Here is a 21,441-nt window from a genome sequence, read left to right as displayed (position 1 = left end):
ACACACACACACACACACACACACACACACACACACACACACACACACACACACACACACACACACACACACACACACACCTCTCACTGGTAGCTCAAACCTCTAATCCTAGCTATTCAAGAAGCTGAGGTCTAAGGATCACAGTTCAAAGCCAGCACAGGCAGGAAAGTCCATGAGACTCTTCAATTAAACACCAAAATAAAATGGAAGTAGAACTGTAGCTCAAGTGGTAGAGTACCAGTCTTGAGTGAACAAGTCCAAGCAAGAGCACGAAGCCCATTCATGTCCCAGTATCAGTGTGTACATGTGTATGCACACACATGCACATACACACACAAAAAGAATTTTAAAAATTGTAAACTGAGTGATGACGAAGGACAAGCACCTATAATAAATTAAGAACTCTTACAAGTCAGCCAAAAGAATTACAATCCAGTTGAAAATGGGCAAGTAATTTGAATAGGAGTTTCTCCAAAAATAATTCAAAAATAGTCAATAAAAATAGGCACATGTCTCTCTCTCTGTTCTATTCTAGCTCTCTCTCTCTCTCTGTTCTATTCTAGCTCTCTCTCTCTGTTCTATTCTAGCTCTCTCTCTCTGTTTCTAGCTCTCTGCTCTCTCACTGCCCTATTCTAGCTCTCTCTGCTACCTATCTCCTCACTGTTCTTTTCTAGCTCTCTCTGCTTTCTCTCTGCTCTAGCTCTTTCCTCTCTTTCCCAGCTCTCTCTCATTCCCAGGCCTTTCCCAGCCACGTGGAGTGCCAACCTTGCCTGGTCCCAGCAGGTCTACTGAATAAACTACCTCTTACCTGAATACCACTTTAAATTTAAAAAAATTAAAAAATTAAAATAAATAAATAAAAATAGGCACATGTTTCTGTTTATTTCTTGATCCTTTTAGCTCTTCTAACTAATATTGAACTCCTTACTGAGATTGCCTGGTTCCACCTAGCTGAATGAATCTGAGAGGTAAAACTTCTTGAGAAGTAGAATTAATGCAAGTCTGACTGAAGAAACAAAATTTTACTTCTAAGTATAGAAATTTCAAACTCTTATGTAGCCAAATAACTGATGTCTACTGTGGCAAATGTATTGTCTTCACTTTTTCAAAGACAAGCTAACCATTTGTTTAAGCACTATTACAGAATAAATCATCCTTTTTTAATTCAGTAATCAAATGAGAGTAACCAAAATAAAGCACTATTTTCTGTCCATATCTAAAATAGATTATTTCTTAAATCAGAGAATAACTTCCTCTAACATTTAAAACATTCCTAAAAAGCTAAACATATTCTATCTAGGAGTTTAATACACAAAATAGAAAACAGGCAGACATATTTTCTATATACAGTCTTCTCAAAATCCAATTAAATATCAAGAAAATAGGATTTCTTGTATATTATAAAAATTCTGAGAGAAATACTATTACACTTGGAAAAGAAAGTACATATTAAGTCAACAGAAGATAAATGCAAACCTAGTCAGAATGGAGAAAGTCAGTTCTCAGCATACTAAACAGATTGTACTCTTCAAACTACCTATAAAGGACCAACCTTTCGTTGTTGTTTTCCATTTCCAACTCATCAGCAACCAAAGCTTTATAATAAATGAATAAATAGTAAATAAAGCAGTTGGAATTATGTAAGCCCATACGTCCACTTAGTGAATCACACATTTGGATACCACAGCACTGTCAAAACGAGGTGAACTCAACATACAATGTTTAGGTATAGAAACTAAGTATAAGACTTACAATGGACAGTAACTAACACCAGTCTTCAGAGTATATTGTCATAGCAATAGTATTGATTGCAGGACAGAATAACCTTACAGTGTTAGCAAACCTGAGAAATCTATTCCTACAAATCTATTCCTATTGCTACAAATTCATCAATAAAACCAGGATTTCAAAAAATAGAATGATGTAGAAGTGTCATCATCATGGACTTAAATTCCCATTAAAATCCCAGCCTCTTGGAAACAGTAAAATCATGATTCAAGACCAGCCAAGGAAAAAAAGAACCTATCACAAAGAAAGCTAGTTGAAATGGTGCATTCCTGTAATTCCTACACCACAAGTAGAGGTAGGAAGATTGCAAGCTGAAGACAGCCCTATCTAAAAAATAACTAATATCTGAAAAAATAACAGCTAAAAGGTCTATGAGTATGGCTTAAGGTGTAGGAAGTTTGCCTAGCCAGCTTAAGGCCTTGAGTTCAAAAACTATAGTACCAAAAGAAAAAAATTTAAATCTGTTTTTATCAAATCTTGTAAAGAGATACCTTTGCACCAGTATCTCCCCAAACACCTATTCCTTTCTGTGCTGGTCCTGAGGCTTGAATGCCCTATCCCCCAGCTTTCTTTGCTCAAGGCTAGCATTATACCCATTTGAGCCTCACCTCCATTTCTAGCTTCTTTTGTTAACCTGGGCTGGCTTTAAAAACTGTGATCTCAGCCTCCTGAGTAGCTAGGATTATATATGCAAGCCACCAGCGCCCAGCTCTGGTTGTTTGGGGGTTTTTTTGTTTGTTTCATTTGGTTTTTGTTTTTTTGAGACAAGGTCTTATTACTATGTAAGACCTTGGGATGGTGCCACTAAGCCTGGGTACACTCATTCTTTTCTATTTGCCTTCCTATTAAAACAAAATCTTGTAGTTTGAAGCTTGCTTATTGTTTTAAAAGCCTACTGTCCTACATCTATATCTGTGCTATTACAATTAATTTCACCCAAACTGAACTTCCTTCACTTCAACTTATTGAAACTTGAAAGAATATTAACCTTTCAAGACTCAACTCAAATGTCCCAGTCAGTATGAAGCATTCTCAAGGTATTCATTTAAATATTATTTATAATTGTGTGTGTTATACCTATTTCACATATAGCATATGACATTCTTTATTATACCATCAACTCCTTTACTCCTCTGAATTACCCAAAGTACTACAGTTACCCAAATGCTTGTTAGATCCATCATTTTTTAAATTTTGAAGTAACAGACATAAACACAGATGGCTATTTTCCTTAAAACTACTTGGTAAGAAATGATGCTTATTAAAAAAAATGGCTTACAATAACAACCTACTTGCCTTTAGAAGACCCTAAGAACCATGATGGCAAAGGAAAAATAACTGGGAACCAGGAAACTACTGACTTAAAAGAATTCAGAAAAAGACACATTTTGATAACACTACCACACCTCTTACCCTATTCTATTTGGGGTGTGGGTGGAGAGGAAAAGGGCTATAATTGCTAAGTGACTTCCTAACATTCATTTGAAATAAAATACCAACAATAAAGTTTATTTCCTTTCATTCAATTTCCTTTGTTTTCTAGCAAGTAACTTTGCTATTTTCTAAGTTACTCAATTTTTTTTTGAGGAAGAACATAAGTAGAGTTTTATATTAGGGACTGTGTTTGCTTCATAGGCACCTTATAGTTGAATCATGCCTCCAGACCTTTCTTTTTCAATTTTTTGTCAGTTGTAGGGTTTGAACTCAGGACCTGGGCTCTGACGCTAAGCCCTTTTACTTAAGGCTAGTGCTCTACCACTTTGAGATACAATGCTACTTCCATTTTTTTGAGTGGTTAACTGGAGATAAGAGGACTTTTCTGCCCAGGCTGGCTTTGAACCGTGATCCTCAGATCTCAGCCATGAGTAGCTAGGATTATAGGCGTGAGCCACCAGCACCCTGCTTTAGTTTTTTTTTTTCTTTAGTTATTTTTATATAGTCTTATGTGTTTTTGCCTGGACTATATCCAATCTATGCTTCCACATAAATGAGACCATAGACATTCAGAATACCTAGTCTGGTGACTGAATCAACAAGCCTCCCAAACTCCACCTCCCAACTAGCTAGTTTTATAAATGTGAGCCACCAAAAGTGCTACTCAATTTTTACTAGATTAGAAACTAAAGTACAAAGTGTAGAAATGAATAGACATAAGATACAGGAGATTTTTGTCCAACTTACTTTTGTACAAAAGAGAGCAATATTATTTTTCCACCCAGAGCTAGGCAGGCACACCATGCAGGACAGTTTGCAATCCAAACTGTCCCTCCTCCTACCTAGTTAAGGAGTTAGGCTCTAAGAACATTTGATTACCAAGTTTAGAAAGGGGGCATTTTTTCATTCCTATCAAAGCTTTACTTTGTTTTCTCATTATGGCTGGCTGGGAGTTGGATAGCTGGAGGAGGTTGATGAGGCCAGTGAAAAGCTACCACTAACATTTCTATTAACTCCATTGATAAAGAGTTCTCTCTTTTTTTCCCAGTAAGGGGGGGAGGGATGTTGTTCTTTCCCACTTATTTCAAATGATGCTCTGAGGTTAAAAAAAAAAAATTATCAAGACCTAAGAAAAGAAACATCTAATCATATGCCATAATACAACAGCATCACTATGCCCTTTTGTCCAACTGCCTGTCATTTTGCTTTAATGGTGTTCTAATAAAGTGTTGTTTCTCCTTAAAAATTTTTAAATTTCTTTGTCTGAGACTGGGACTTCAACAGCATCTACCTGATGATTTTGCTCAATGGCAAGAGATCTACCAATTGAACCATACCTCCAACCCCCAAAATTAAATTTTTGCAAGAATAATTTTTACTTCCAAGTCTATTATAAAAATATTTAGGCTGGAAATATGGCTTAGTGGTAGAGTGCTTGCCTAGCACGCATGAAGCTCTGGGTTCAATTCCTCAGTACTATATAAACAGAAAAGGCCAGAAACGGCACTGTGGCTCAAGTGGTAGAGCACTAGCCTTGAGCAAAAGAAGCTCAGGGGCAGTGCCCAGATCCTAAGTTCAAGCCCCAGAACCAGTTTAAAAAAAAAAAATTTAAGGGGCTGGGAAGGTGGCTCAGTGGTAGAGCTCTTGCCTTGCATGCATGAGGCCCTGGGTTCGATTCCCCAGCACCACATAAGCAAAAAAAAAAGAAAAGCCGGAAGTGGCGCTGTGGTTCAAGTGGTAGAGTGCTAGCCTTGAGCTGAAAAGCTGAGGGACAGTGCCCATGGCCCAGAGTTCAGGCCCCACAACCAGAACCAAAAAAATAAATAAATAAAAAACATTTAAAAAGACAGACAGACAGACTGATATAATCTTGCTGGGCACTGGTAGCTCAGGCCTGTAATCTATCTACTCAGAAGACTAAGATCTGAGGATCTCAAAGTCAGCCTAGGCAGGAAAGTCTATGAGACAAACATTTCTCTTTTTAACAAGCAAATACTTGGTAACTACAGTTTATTAACTCCTTCAACATAAGATTTATCTCCCTAACATGTCTAGCTGGTCACAAGCAGCACAGATAATAGTTAAAAGGCAAATAATTATCAACATTATCAACATCATTCAAGAACCTCTGCTCAACGTATTCCTTTTGGAGGTATTAGGAACTAAACCTCAGGAGCTTACACTTGTACTCTACCATTAAGCCACACCCTATAGGTTTTCTCTTTTTTTTTCCAGGTAGGGTCTTGTGTTTTTATTTGGGCTGTCCATGGACCAAGATCCTCCTACCTTTACCTCCTGAGTAACTTTGAGATGACAGATAAGCATCCCCAAGCCTAGCCTCAACTGAATTCAAAAGGGTTATTAGAGTCCATGAGAAGTTAAAAAAAAAAAGTCATTAAAAACAACAAATTCTACTGTTACAACATCTCATTCTTTTTTTCTTTTCTTGTTTGTCTGCTTGCTAGTTTTTCAATGTTAGGGATGGAATCCAGGGTTTTGTACTCACTAAACTCTACATGAACTACGAGCCCAGCACTGATTCAATTTTATCGCATTTATGATTCTAATTAAAAGTCAAGTAATATTTCTAATTCCTCTATAAATCTGGTGTTTGAAATATTTTTTCGTGTACCTTTGCAACAATATTTGAGGTGTCATTACTCTAATTTCATATACAGAAAATTGAAGATCATAAGTGTTGCAAAAATAATATAACTAAAAAGATCATAATCCAATCTTCTGACTTCTTATCCCTGTATTCTCTATTACTCAAGTGTTGTCCTTGGGGATTATTATTTATGATATAAAATTATTTCAGGGATTAAATAAAGTAATACATGTAAATTTCTTGGTCTAAGGCCTGCCACATACAAGTGATCAAAAATGTTAACTATTGAAATGGGTACTAGTGGTTCTTGTCTATAATTCTAGCTACTCAGGATACCTAGATTTGAGAATCAAGATTTAAAGCCAACCTGGAGAGACAAATCGGTAGAGTGCCGGTCTTGAGCAAAAAAGCTAAAGAGCAAGAGGCCTGATTTCAAGACCAGTCCTGGCAAAAAGAAGGAGGAGGAGAGCAGAGCATTGGTGGCTCATGCTTGTAATCCTAGCTACTCAGGAGGCTGAGATCTGAGGATCGCAGTTCAAAGCCAGCCTCGGCAAGAAACTCTGTGAGAGTCTTATGTCCAATGAAGCACTCAGAAAACCAGAAGTGTCGCTGTGGCTCAAGTGATAGAGCACTCACCTTGAGCTGAAGAGCTAAGGACAGCGCCCAGAGTTCAAGCCCCACGAACAAAAAAAAAAAAAAAAAAGGAGGAGGAGGAAGATTTATAGATTCAATGTAATAAAAAAATTATTTTTTTTAATTCTGAAAAAACACTACCAAAGCCAGCTGTGATGGTCCATACCTATAATTCCAGCACTCCAGAGGCTTAGGCAGTAGGATTTGGAGTTCAAGATCACCTGAGCTACAAAGGAATAGACCCTGTCCCCCCAAAAAACAAACAAAATTCCAATGATACATGGAGTTTAATCAGTTGATTCTCAAATTCTTATGGAAGAACAAATAACCAAAGTGGCTAAGAAACTTGTAATAGTGTCCTGTGATTACAATCAATGAATGACAGTCACAAATTTGGTGGCTTAAAATTTCAAAAGTTTATTCTCTCAAAAGCCTCAAGTATAGAGTCTAAAATCAGTAGTATGGGTTAAAATTCAGACAGTGGCTCTAGGAGATAATCTCTCCTTTTCTCTTCTATCTTATGGTAGTTGTTGGCATTACTTAGCTTCTATAACAAAGTCCCATCTTCAGGGCAAACATTTTTAAATTTCTACTCTTGCTTCATTCTTTCTCCTTTGTGTCCATAAAGTTAATTTTTTTAATAATGGAGGTAAAAGTGGGATGATGAGAATGATATTTTGGGGCCATTCCACCACACTTTCAAGCTAACATGTTGTTGGGTTCATCAGTATATGAATTTTCTAAAATTATTATGTAAGAGATGATAAAAATTTCAATGATGGGGGAAGATTATCTCGGTATTATCTTCCATAGGGCCATAAATAGTCTTCAATTAACATCTTAGTTTTTGTGTTCACCTGCTTTTCTGTTTTATACAGTATAAACTTTAGTTTCTAAGTCTTCTGTCCCTACAGGTACTTAAAATCACTCAAGTTTCTTTCTGAGCAGAAAGGGTTATAATAGTCCATGACAAGTTAAAAAAAAAAAAGACATAAAAAAAAGAACTGACTTTCATGGTTTCCTGTTTGTTTTTGTCATTGCCAACTAGTTGCTCAAAACTCAGAACAATTCTACTTTCCTCATATCTACTATACTTATTCATGAGCTGAACAGTCTTTTAATGAACACCTATTATAAAGCATGGTACCATGCTGATTCAAGAAATATAAAAAGATGTCTTTTTGCCCTGGTTGAGAGAAAGCCTTTTCTGTCAAACTAAAGTGTTTCTGTCTTGCATATTGATACAATTTTTTTTTGGTATTGATATGTCCTGGAATTATTTACTTTTATTTAATTTATTTACTGTGCTGCTTATGATCAGCTAGCCATGTTAGGAAGATAAATTTTGTGTTGCAGGACTTAATAAACTGTAATTACCAAGAGTGTTGCTTGTTTCAAGAAGAGAACTCTTTACCAATAGAGTTAATAGAAATGTTAGTGGTAGCTAACTGACCTCATCAACCTCTTCCAACCATCCCACTCCCAGCCAGCCATAATGAGAAGAAAAAAAAAAGCAAACCTTTGATAGGAATGAAAAAATGCCCCCCTTTCTAACCTTGGTAAGGCAAGGTACTTAGAATGTGAGCCTAACTCCAAACTATCCTGCATGATGTGACTGCCTAGCTCTGGGCAGAATAACAGTATTGCACCCTTTTGTACAAAAGTAATTGCCTGGACAAAAATCTCCCGTATCTAATGTCTATTCATTTCTGACACTGGAGAGTCATGCAGTTCTAACACTGGGGAGGTCATAAGATCTGAGCATGCAAATATTTACCTTGTAAGAAAAGAACCACATTGGTAACGTTAACTATGCATAATATAGATTTCCAGGAGTAGAAGTTTCCAGGCAGTAAGAGTGTTAGAAAAGCAGTCATCAGCAAAGGCACAAGCATCACAGAAAATTATTTCTAGTTCAGTATTAAAGTGTAAAGTTCCAATGTGAAGTAACAAAAGGTTACAGTAGAAAAGAAAATGTAAGATTCAAAAGTTCAAGACAGGAATGGGACATACAAGGGTCTAGAGTGGATATGTCAGAGCTAAAAGTTCAGAGTGCAAGGGAGGGAAATCTAGGGGAGGAGAGGTGTAGTTACTAGTAAACATACAGGCATTTGAAACTCCAAAGGCAATTAACCCAACAATAGTATGTAGTTAAAAGAGACTATGAGGACAGAATCCTGGATCACCACTGAAGGGAGAATTTGGTTACATAAGAAAAGCCTGTGACGCCGGTGACTCATGCCTGTAATCCTAGCTACTCAGGAGGCTGAGATCTGAGGATAGCAGTTCAAAGCCAGCCTGGGCAGGAAAGTCTGTTAAACTCTTCTCTCCAATAAACCACCAGAAAAAAACGGGAAGTGGCGCTGTAACTCAAGTGGTAGAGCTCTAGCCTTGAGCTGAAGAGCTGAAGGACACAGCGCTCAGGCCCAGAGTTCAAGCCCCATGACTGACAAAAAAAAAAAAAAGAAAGTAAGACAAAGAAAGAGAAAGAAAGAAAGAAAGAAAGAAAGAAAGGAAGGAAGGAAGGAAGGAAGGAAGGAAGGAAGGAAGGAAGGAAGGAAGGAAGGAAGGAAGGAAGGAAGGGAAAGAAAGAAAAGCCTGGCCAGGTGCTGGTGGCTTAGATCTGAAGGTCAAGGTTTAAAGCCAGCCTAGGCAACAAAGTTCATGAGACTCTCTCCAATTAACCACAAGAAAACCAGAAGTGGCACTGTGACTCAAATAGTAGAGCACTAGCCTTGAGCACAGAGGCTCAGGGACGGCACCCAGGCTGAGTTCAAGCCTCACAACCAACAACAACAACAAAAAAAAGCCTGAAAAAGTAATTTCTTAAATGGAATAGTAATGAGATTAATAAAGACAGTAAATACAATGAGCATAGAAAGTCCTTTAAGATGACCAAAAATGATGAAGACCATAAGCGAGGTACTAAAGTCCTTGATAAGTTTCTGGCACTCATCACAAGGTTGATAAATAAGAGCAATTAGAAAATTTGAACGACAGTATGATCAAGTATCATGTACTCCAAAGCATTGGGTTTTCAGATTAGTGAAGAAGTGTAATGATGGCAACAGAAGCATAATAGTAACACACTTACTACAATAGCAAAAATGCTGCTTTCTTCAAGCATGGGACAACATATCACTCAATAGAGCAATAGAGAATTAGGATTTGGATAAGGGTATATACAACATATATTTTACACTTTGTCATAAAATGTTAATCATTTACAGTAAAAAGGTATATATTTGTGATAGTGTCTCTAACAATGAATCCTATGAGATACATCTGGTAGACTTTTTAGAGCAATGTATCAAAAAAATGCTTTTTTTCATACAATAATAAACTTTATGGCAATAATCTGTACAGTAATCACAACATAAATACATTAGGTAAGGTTAAATTAATTTTCCAGATCAAGAAGATTCAAATTATAAAATTAAACTAAAGAGTATAAACAAATGAAAGAATATAAAGGACTTAAGGTTACATATATAATATTACTTACTAAAACTGCATAGCAAAACCTTAACATATATCAAACTAGCTTATTTATATAGTAAAGTTATATACATTGCCTGGTTTTCAGCCAAATATGTTCCAGTTAATTTATAGCATTTTCAATGTACTATATTTCTTCCTGCCCTTGTATGCTATTCATAAATACTGAATACTTCTTGTTTTTCTGATTCAACATACGTACAAGTAAAATGCATGACAAAGAGCATAAAGGTTCTTAGCAAAAGGCATATGGGACATTTATCAAATTAAATCACATTCTAGGTCATCAAAGAAATTCCATGACTTTAAAATTTTTTAAACACTGTTTTCTGACTATAATGGAATTCAATCTGAAATACTTAAAAGAAATAACAAGAGGAGGCTACAATACTTGATAAGAAATGTACTCATTATCTTGCCCATGTAATTGTAACCCCTCTGTACAGTATTTTCACAATAAAAAATTTAAAAAAAGAAATAACAATATGGAAAATCCACAAATATGAGAAGCCAAAGAACCCACTTGGAAATAGAACATGGATCAAAGATGAAATAAAAAACAAAGTTAGTGCTCAGGGACAGAGCACTAGCCTAGCATGTAGTATAGACTGGGCTTAATCCTCAGCACTGCCAAAAAGGAAAGCAGGAAGGGAGAGGAGAGTGGAGCAGAGGGGAGGAAAGGCCTTTGGAACTAATTAAAAATCAAATTACAGGGGCTGGGAAGGTGGCTCAGTGGTAGAGCGCTTGCCTTGCATGCCTGAGGCCCTGGGTTCAATTCCTCAGCACCACATAAGCAAAAAGAAAAAAGGCCGGAAGTGGCGCTGTGGCTCAAGTGGTAGAGCGCTAGCCTTAAGCTGAAGAGCTGAGGGACAGCGCCCAGGCCCCACGATCGGACCCAAAGAATAAATAAATAAATAAAAATCAAATTACAGAATATTCTAGTTGATGGGATGCTACTTAGGGGAAAAATCTGTATCATCAGATGACTACAGTAGAAAGAAAAATGTCTCAAATTATTTACACTTAAAGAAACTAGCAAATTAAACAAAGTTAATATAATGATCAAGTCAGAAATCAATGAATTTTTTTTAAAAAACAAACAAACATAAAAGCCCAGTGCTGGTGGCTCACGCCTGTAATCCTAGCTACTCAGGAGGCTGAGGTCTGAGGATTGCAGTTCAAAGCCAGCCCGGGCAGGAAAGAAGTGGTGCAGTGGCTCAAGTGGTAGAGCGCTCGCCTTGAGCTGAAGAGCTGAGGGACAGCGCCAGGCCCAGAGTTCAAGACCCAGGACCGACAAAAAAAAATAGAAGATGGGAGAAAGAATTCACAAGTGGGAATATATCAAATTAAAGAGTTCCTGCAGATCAAAAGAAACGGTCACTAGCACCATCAGACAACCCAAAAAATTAAAACTAAGCAGAAGATCAAGTCAGAAATCAGTGAATTTTTTTAAAACAAACATAAAAATATAGAAGATGGGAAGAAGAAGTCACAAGTGGGAATATATCAAATTAAAGAGTTTCTGAAGAGCAAAAAAAAAAAAATCACCATCGCCAACAGACAGCTCACAGAATTGGAGAAACTTTTTAAATTGTGAAAAATAGCTATCCAACAGATAAAAGACTAATATCCAGAAAACACAAAGACTTTTTTTTAAAAAATTAAACAGCAAAATAACAAATAATCTAAATAATGGTCATATAAGTTAGTTCTCAGAAGAAACACAAATGGCTGATATATGAAATGTTCAACATCCTCAGTCATAAAGGAAATGCAAATAAAGCCACACTAAAATTCCATCTCACACCAATCAGAATGGCAACATCAAGAAAACCAACAAGCACTGGGAAGGTGGCTCAGTGGTAGAGAGCTTGCCTTGCATGCATGAGGCCCTGGGTTCAATTCTTCAGCACCACATAAACAAAAAGAAAAAAGCCGGAAATGGTGCTGTGGCTCAAGTGGTAGAGTGCTAGCCTTGAGCTGAAGAGCTGAGGGACAGTGCCCAGGCCCAGAGTTCAGGCCCCATGACAGGACCCCGAAAAGAAAAAGAAAACCAACAAGCCGGGCACTGATGGCTCCTAGCTACACAATAGACGGAGATCTAAAGTTCATCATTCAAAGCCAGCTGGGGCTGCAAAGTCCATGAGACCCTTATCTCCAATTAACCACCCCAAAACCAGAAGTAGAGCTGTGGCTCAAAGTGACAGAGCACTAGCCTTGAGTGTAAAAGTGTTCAGGGAAAGCGCTCAAGCCTTGAGTTTTAAAGTCCCATGACCAACAAAAAAAGAAAGAGAGAAGGAGGGGTGGGACAGAGAGAGAGAAGCAGGGAGGGAGGGAGGGAAAGAGGAAGGGAAGAGAGAGAGGTAGGCAAGGAAGGGAGGGAAGGGAAGAAAGGGAAGGAAGGGAAGAAAAGAGAGAAAGGAAGGAAGGAAGGAAGGAGCTGTCAAGGATGCAGGGGAAAAAAATAAACCTTATAAATACATTGCTAGTGGAAATGTAAACTAGAGCAACCATATCAGTATTGGGTGTATATATATCAGAAGGAGAGCAAATCAACATACCAGAAAGACATCTACATGCAGCACTCTTCACAATAGTCAAATGACAGTATCAGCTGAGATGCACAACAGAGAGAGATGTGAGATACACATATACATATATAAATACACACACATACACAGACACACACACACAATTGGGGTTAGGCAGATCAAAAACAGTGTAAATATATGCAACTATGATATGCAACAATACTTGTTGACATAGTTTGGGAAAGGTGGACAGGAAATGATGGAGTGACATTGATTGGAATGCATTGCTAAACATGTGTGGAAAGGTAACAATAAAATTCCACCTGTACAATTAGTGTACGCTAATTAAAAAAACAAAAAGGACCTTAAGATCCATGTCACCCCAATCAGAAAGGCAGGCATCAAGGAAACAAACAACACATGCTAGCAAGGATGGGAGTAGGGGGAGGAATCCTTATCCACTGCTGTTGGGAATATAATCACTAGGGAATTCAGTATGGAGGTTCCTCAAAAAATAAAAACAGAGCTCCTACATGGCCCCACCAAACAATTATTGGGCATATATCTGAAGGACAGTAAATCAACACACAAGAAAGACAAATGATAAAATCAATTTAGGTGCCCCAAAACAAATGAATGGACAAAAAAGGTGTTATATATGTAATACACATATTGTATACATATGTGTGTATATGTATATATAACACCATCTTAAACAGCCAGAAAGAAAAAGTTTATGTCATTTTGTCATTTGCAAGAAAATAGATGCAACTGGAGGACATCATATTGAGTGAGACAAGACAAAGATCAAAAGACAAAAAATAGGGCTGGGCACTTGTGGCTCACACCTATAATCCTAAATACTCAAGAAGCTGAGATTTGAGGATCATGGCTCAAAGCCAGACTAAGCAGGTGAGGCCATGAGACTCTTTTCTCCAATTAACCACCAAAAGACCAGAAATGGAGGTGTGGTTCTAGTGGCAGATTATGAGCCTTGGGCCAAAAATGCTCAGGGATAGTGCCTACGCCTTGAGTTCAAGTCCCAGGACCAGCACCAAAAAAACAAACAAAAAATACATACATACACATAACGCATAATATTTTCACTCATGTGGAAGCTATAAAAACATACACATTAATGGATATGTGTTTGTATGTATGGATAAGCACAAAACAGTCTAAGGGACTACTTAGAAGGAGAAGGGAAAAGGGGGAAAGATAGAGAAGTATATAGGGGAAAAAAGCATAAAGAATTTTAGTGAAAGCTGTTGGTTAACAGGGGAAATAAAGAGTAGGGTATAGAGAAACAGTTCTGTTAAGAAGTGGGTACTTGTAGCGGGGTACCAGGGGCTCACCCGTTAAGCCTACTCAGGAGACTAAGATATGAAGATGGGGGTTCAAAGCCAGCCCAGGCATGAAAGTCCATGAGACTTTTATCTGCAATATACTACTCAGAAAAAGCCAGAAATGTTGCTATGGCTGAAGTGGTAGAGCATAGTCTTGAACACAAAGAGGCTCAGAAACAGCACCTAAGCCCAGAGTTCAAGCCCCTGGATTGGCTAAAAAAAAAAAAAAGAATAAAGAAGTGAGTACTTGTGAGGAGGAAGAGGAGGAGGAGAGCTAATAATGTTGAAAGAGAATGCACACAGTTCAAATACACTGTGGCATGTATGATAATAAAACAATGAAACCGGGCTGGGAAGTTGGCTCAATGGTAGAGTGCTTGCCTTGCATGCCTGAGGCCCTGGGTTCGATTCCTCAGCACCACATAAGCAAAAAAGAAAAAAGCCAGAAGTGGCGCTGTGGCTCAAGTGGTAGGGTGCTAGCCTTGAGCTGAAGAGCTGAGGGACGGCCCCCAGGACCGACAAAAAAATTAAAATTGAAATTAAAAAAAAATGAAGTCTGCTGAAATTGTTTTAGTAAGAGGGAAAGGAGCTAGGGAGTAGGACAGAGAAAGGGAGATTGATTGGAATATATTTTATACACGTGTAGAAATGTCACAATGAAATTCCTCTTTATAGCTAATAAAAATAGTAAAAAAAATTAATAAAACCAAAACATGGTTCATTTAGAAAATCAGTGATAAGCTTCTAATTAGATTGACCAGGGTAAGAAAGACATGAATGAGAGGAATGGAATCACCCAGGTTTCTACCTCTAAGGAGGTAGCCCAGTAGAGTCATTGCCTGGCATTTGTTAAGTACTGAGTTCAAGCCTCAGCACCTTCTCCCTCACAAAAAAAGGAGTGTTTCTTTCTAAGAAATCTATCAAAAAGATTTATCACTTCTGTACTTGTATTCTGTGCCATCGTGGAGATTATATACAGTTTAATAAGGCCAGGCAAAAGGCAGGTTAAGAGCTGGGTGGAAGCATTCCAGATAGGGGGAAAAAGTTGAACTGACTTTATTTGAAGACAACTTGATTCTCTATGCTAGGAGGGAAAAAAAGTTGGCAAGTCACATATTTGCTGTTTTAAAAAACCAACAAAACTTGTATTTAAGAGCAAGATCTGGGTTTGATTCACAGCATCACCAAAAGAAAAAACAAAAAACAAAACACCTGGATGGGAAGAGGAAACAAAGGAGGAGGCTACAATGCTTGATAAGAAATGTACTCATTATCTTGCCCATGTAATTGTAACCCCTCTGTACAGTATTTTCACAATGAAAATAAAAAATTTTAAAAAATTTTTAAAAAACCACCTGAATCTAGAGTACATAAAGAACTTTCCAAACTGATTAAGAAAGCAAACTCAATTTAAACAAAAATGATTTGAACAGAAATTTTGTAGGAAAGGATATTCAGCATTGTTAAGACAGTAAGAAAATACTAATTACAGTTGCTGAAATTAAGAAAACCCTCGCTATACAGAATGATGTAGTATAATAGTGGAAGTGCACATATGGAAGGTGTGTGTGTGTCACCAGAACTGAGGCTTAAACTTAGGTCCTGGGTGCTATCTTTAGCTTTTTCCATTGAAGGTTAGCTAACACTCTATCGTTGGAGATGCAACTCCACTTCCAGCTTTTGGTGGTTAACTGGAGATAAAAGTCTCATGGACTTTTCTGCCCAGGCTGGCTTTGAACAGCAATCCTCAAACCTTAGCTTCCTGAGCAGCTAGGATTACAAGTGTGAGCCACTGACTCCTGGCTGCAACAATTTTTTAAATTTTTTTGGTGGTGCTGGAAATTGTAATCAGGGCCTCAAAACATTCTACCACTTGAATCATGCCTACAATTCCAATTTGGCAGTGTTTTCTTCTTTTAAAGATTTTTATTAGCATGTATTAGTTGCACAAGTTTTCATTGTGACATTCTATAACAACTTTAACAGCACCTAACATACTAAAAGATGCCAGTAACACTTCTCCCCTGTTGTGAAAAATAATCTCCAGGGCGGGAGTATAGATTAGGTGGTAGGGCACTTGACTAACAAGAGGCCCTGGGTTTAATCCCCAGTAGGGCCAAAAGAGAAAAAAAAAAATGTCTACAGACATATCAATTATCTCCTGTTGGGTAAAATATCCCTGTCTAGGAACTACTGTTCTGAAACTACTCAAATGTAGTCTCTATGTACCGACTACCTCTACTCACAGGGCAACTAGTCAGAAAGCAGAATAGCTAACATTTTAACATTTTTAAGAATATTACAAATACGTGTTATATAGTTATATGGTTTTTGAACTCCATACATTACTGAGAGCAAAAGGATATTACAAATATGTGTTATATAATTTTTTTAGCTCCATACATTACTGAAGAATAAACGGGGCTAGTTTCCTTTTAAAGCTATTTTCAAACTAAGGAAGCAAAGTCCTATAAAATATCTGACGTATGACCTCTTAATACAGTCCATGTCTCTCAGATGAAAAAAACTTTATGCCAAAGAACTATATATAAATTATTTCTTAATTGTGGCAGTTAATTTAGGAAATCTCAATGCTTCGTGGAACTCAACTTTATAACTGCATTTACATACCCTATTGCATCTCCCAAGTAAGTGTCAAATTCCACTGTGTCCAATTTCAAATTGCCATTATCAATGACAGATACATTCGAACACTAACTTTCTGTGTCCCACTCTCTTTTTTTTTTTTTTTGATCTGGTGGTGGGTTCTGAACTTTAAGCCTGGGCACTGTCCCTAGCTCTTCAGCTCAAAGCTAACCACTTGAGCCACAGCGCCATTTCCAGCTTTTATCTGCTTCTGTGATGCTGAGGAATCGAACCCAGGGCATCATGCATGCGAGGCAAGTGCTCTACCACTGAGCCACCCCTTCCCAGACCACTGTGTCCCACTCCACCAAATCTTATCTTCCAAATTCAACTTTAAAGGAGAAAAAAATAACAACATCATAATCTCTATTTTTAACTGGACTTTTTTTGGATTGCTAGTCCAGCTTCAATTGCTTTCTTACTATACCACAGGAATAAATACAAGTTACTTGCAATACAGATCACTATCATAAGTGAAGGAAGAGGTAAAAAAAAAAAATCTAGGCTCCTTTTGACTCAGACTCCTAGTAACTAGAGGACTACTTCACCTTCCCAGCCTTCAACTTTCTCATTCGAAAAAATTAAATTTAAATAAATTGGAGACTATATATATATATACTTTTACAGTTATTTTAAAGACTAATTATGAAAATTTCTGTGAAACACTATGTAAACAGTGAGGCACCAGACAAATATTGGGTACTATAGGTCAAATGAGTAACAATACAGCAAAAAAAAAAATGCGCTCAGGATATAAAGAACTTACATTACTTCACACAACACTTACGCATTAGAAACACAGCTTGAGATGATAAATTCTGAATTCGGATCAGGCTCTAAACTCAGTTATGACATTAACACTATATAACAACACAGCTGGACTTAATTTTCCTTTTCGCCTCAAATTTCTACCCCAGAAAAAAAGCCAAACTGGGCGCCGGTGGCTCACACCTGTAATCCTAGTTACTCAGGAGGCTGAGATCTAAGGATCGAGATTCAAAGCCAGCCAGTGCAGAAAAGCCCGTGAGACTCTTAATTTGCAATCAACCACCAGAAAACCCCAAGTGGAGCTGTGGCTCAAAGTAGTGAAGTCTAGAAAAGCTCAGGGACAGCACCCAAGCTGTGAGTTCAAGCCCCACGACTGACAAAAAGTAAAAAAAAAAAAAAGTCAATTACTGAAGCTAAGTTTCCAGAAGTATTACTTTATCACTTATCAGCCCAAGATTTGGAGTCCCAAAGTTGCATGTAACGTTATATTCTAAATCAGAGGTTTATCAGGAAACAGGTTGGGCAGCAAATGGTAGGGGAAAATTGTAATTAAGAGAGAATTCTATACCATTCCGGAAAAAGCAAAGGTAACAGTACCTTTGCTTTCAATAATTAATTATAGTTTCTTTCTAAATGCCAGTAATGAAATGCTAGGTCATTAACACAAGGGCGGGGCTCGGGTCCCCACCAGTTTTGGGGAACCACCCACTTCCCAAAGAGGTGCGACTGCTTCCTCCAGGCCTGCCAAGAAACTTGAAAGATGAGGAATTATATACATATATATATATAGTGTGTATATATATATATATATATATATATACAGTCTGTGAAAGGCTTTGACTTTTTCTTTCCACTTGGCAGAGGTGACAGTAGTCATCAGCCAACACGTCCTACAAACACCATCACCCCAAGTCTCAAAGACACAAGTTTTTCAGGGTAATTCTATCTACATATTTCTATCTATTTTTAATGAGTCCAGATGATTCACTCAACTCTGAATTATTCTTGTGTTTCTGGTAATGAGTTTTTGTCAACTGCCAAGTTTTTTCCCTTCTCCAAATCCTCGGCCCGGCCGCGCGTCTCGGCCCAGGCGACGCTTCGTCCTCCGCCCCCCCCCCCCGCCCGCCGCCCCGCCGCCCCGGCCCGCGCCGGGTCCCGACGCCAGACCCGGTCTCCGAGGAAAGCCAGGCCTCAGCGGCCCCCGCTCGCCACCGCCGCTCACCGATGACGATGCGCAGGTGCTTGAGGCGGGTCAGCGCGTCCTTCTTGGAGTCCAGCACCTTCTGGGTGGACTTCTTCACGTCCCCGTGCGGCTTCTTGGAGAACATCCTGCCGCCGCCACGGCCAGCTCCGCTGGTCCTCCCGGCCCGGGTTCTGACGGCCGAGGTGGAGGGAGGAAAGGAGGGAGGGAGGGAGGGAGAGGGCGGGAAGAGCCTAGCCCGAGCAGCTCGTGCCCTCCCCGGCCTCACGGGCCCTGGCTGGGGTCGCCGCCGCCGCCCGCCTCGCGCCGCAGCTCCGAGGAACCTCCCGTTCTGGCTCCAATATGGCGGATCCCCTGTCCCGGCCCTGCACAGAAGCGAGGGAGGCCCGTGCGAGCCCGGCCGCCGCCGCCTGCCTCCAGCCGACGCCGCTCGCCGCCACAGGCCGGGGCCCCCCGGACCTAGAGCCGCGGAGGAGGAGCTCCCGGCCGCTGCGGACACCGCCGCTCCGCTTTCCCTGAGGCCCCCTTAAGGTGAAAGCTTCCTTAGCAGCTTAGACCCTGCAGACGCCTAAGCCCGGGCGAGGAGTCTGGTGATGGGTTTTCACGACTCTGCCGTCAGTGACGGGCGGTCTCCATGGCAACCGTCTTCTGGCGTCACGGTTGTTGACGTCATGCCAACGTGAGATCATCCTTGGAGCTACTTGCTTGGTTTTTCCGGCGTAAGACACCAAAGGAGAGGCCTGAGGAACGTCAAGGAAAGTTATTTGCCTCAGGCCCCTTGGTAAACAGTTGATCCTTAGCCATACACCTAGGAAGGTATGGTTTCCAAGAAAAAGGTCCGTGAAGGCCTGGCACTGGTGGCTCAGGCCTGTAATCCTACCCACTCAGGAGGCTGAGATCTGAGGATCGCAGTTCAAAGCCAGCTCGGGCAGGAAAGTCCTGAGACTCTTATCTCCAATGAACCACCAGAAAACCGGAAGTGATGCTGTGGCTCCATTGGTAGAGCACTGGCCTTGAGCTGAGGGACAGCACCCAGGCCCACAGTTCAAGCCCCACGACCCACAAAGTCCGTGAAGGACCTAAATTAACTCAGACAAACTTAGGAAGGTAAGGCTAACACATACAAGCAGGTGTGTGACACATGCTTGCTGCCATTTCTGAGAGCCTCAGATGTCGCATCAATTCATTGCTAAATTTGGATTTTGTTTAAAGGACTTTAATGTGTTTTTCATAGTGATGATTAGCAGTTTACTGTAGTTTAGTTATTAAAATATGTTCTTTTGCTTAAAATTATCTTCCACGTGGCTAAGAAAGGAAGGAAAAAACGAGAGAGAAAGGGTTGGAAGCATGACTCAGTTAGTAGAACATCAGCCAATGAGCAAAAGGATCAGGTACCTAGTTCAATTCCAGGTCTCAGATGAAGGAAGGAAGGAAAAAAGGGAGGAAGGGAGGGAGGAAGGAAGGATGGGAGGGAGAGGGAGAGAGAGAAAGACAAAGAAAGAAAAGAAAAGAGAGGGAGGGGGAGCAACATGAATCTTGTACAAATAAGTAGGTTCTGCCAGAAACAGATTATAAAAGAAAGAAAAAAGCCATGGGCTGGCAGCTCACATCTATAATCCTAGATTCTCATGAGACTGAAAATTGAAGCTCAAAGTCTGAATCTACCCTGGGCAAGAAAAATCCATGAGATTCTAATCTCCAATTAATCACCAAAAAGCTGGAAGTGGAGCCCTGATTCAGTAGTAGAGAGCTAACCTTGCCCCAAAAAACTAACAACAGCCCAGGGCCAGAGGGGGGAGGGGAGGGAGAGAGAGAGGACTTGGGAAAACTAGAAAATTTCAAAGGCAATTTTTTTCAATTTTTTTATTGTAAAGATGCTGTACAGAGGGGTTACAGTTACATAAGTAAGGTAATGAGTGCATTTCTTGTCGAACATTGTTACCCACTCCATTTTTCTCCAACTATGCCCTCCCTCACTCACTCAGGTTGTAAAGTTCATTTCCAACATGGTGTCCTGTGAGTATGATTGTTACATTGGGTCATCCTTTGTCCTTGTTTCACCATTTTGTTATTCCCTTCCCTTCCCCAAATCAGATAAACATATATGCAAGATGCAAGGTACCAGAGATGCAGAGTGCCAGAATCAAAGACAGTGATTGCCAGGGATACACCAAAGGAAAAAGAAAAATGAAATAAAAGGAAAGAGCTTGATGCAGTATATTGACAACAACAAAGTCACCAACCAAAAACATACCTATTGTTTCCTATTGGAGGTCATTTTGATTAGCATCATTTTATATGGTCATATGTACATATTGAGCTATTGTGATCCTCTGCTAGGACTATCCTAGACATATACTAATTTTTACAAATGAGGGAAACCATGGAGCCTATGTTTCAAAGGTATATTTTGTCAATATGTAAAGAATTCACATAAGTCTTGGAGAAAATTACTAGTGTCAAAATAGAAATTTTAATGAATAAAAAACAATAACAGATATGCATACCACTTTCCCACTAGTAAGTCCTCTCTTCCATTGCCCACCCCTGTTTCCTAGGCAACTCTGGTTTCTGTCATTGAGTTCATCACTGAATTCACATATCCTATAGGTTTTTGTCTTTATTTTTCCCTTAGAATTTTACATAAAACACACAAAAAAAATAAAAAAAACTTTAGTGTCTGTCTTGTTCTATTCAACAAAACTTATTTTAAACTGCCATGTATTTATTAGCCAAAGTAGTAATGTTTGTTTGTTTTTTATTTTTTGGTCAGTTATGGGGATTGAACTCTAGCGCTGTCCCTCAGCTCTTCAGCTCAAGGTGAGCGTTCTACCACTTGAGCCACAGTGCCACTTCCAGTTTTCTGGTGTTAATTGGAGATAAGAATCTCATGGAGGGCTGGGAAGGTGGCTCAGTGGTAGAGCGCTCGCCTTGCATGCTCGAGGCCCTGGGTTCGATTCCTCAGCACCACATAAGCAAAAAGAAAAA

General features: G+C 39.2%; 1 protein-coding gene across 1 annotated transcript in view; it reads right to left on the bottom strand.

Moving 5' to 3' along the window:
* Positions 1–18,614, bottom strand: part of Ralgapa1 (Ral GTPase activating protein, alpha subunit 1 (catalytic)) — a 255,284-nt gene extending 236,670 nt beyond the window's left edge. Inside the window, exon 1 of the mRNA XM_013012238.1 lies at positions 18,475–18,614. Within this exon, the coding sequence (XP_012867692.1) occupies positions 18,475–18,580 (106 nt within the window). The 5' untranslated portion in view covers positions 18,581–18,614. The remainder of the gene's footprint in view (positions 1–18,474) is intronic.
* Between the last annotated feature and the right edge of the window lie 2,827 nt (positions 18,615–21,441).

Source organism: Dipodomys ordii, unplaced genomic scaffold, assembly GCF_000151885.1.
Source record: "Dipodomys ordii isolate 6190 unplaced genomic scaffold, Dord_2.0 Scaffold16, whole genome shotgun sequence".
Classification (NCBI taxonomy): Eukaryota; Metazoa; Chordata; class Mammalia; order Rodentia; family Heteromyidae; genus Dipodomys; species Dipodomys ordii.
Note: the sequence above shows the minus strand (reverse complement) of the source record. Positions and strands in the feature narration are given on the sequence as shown.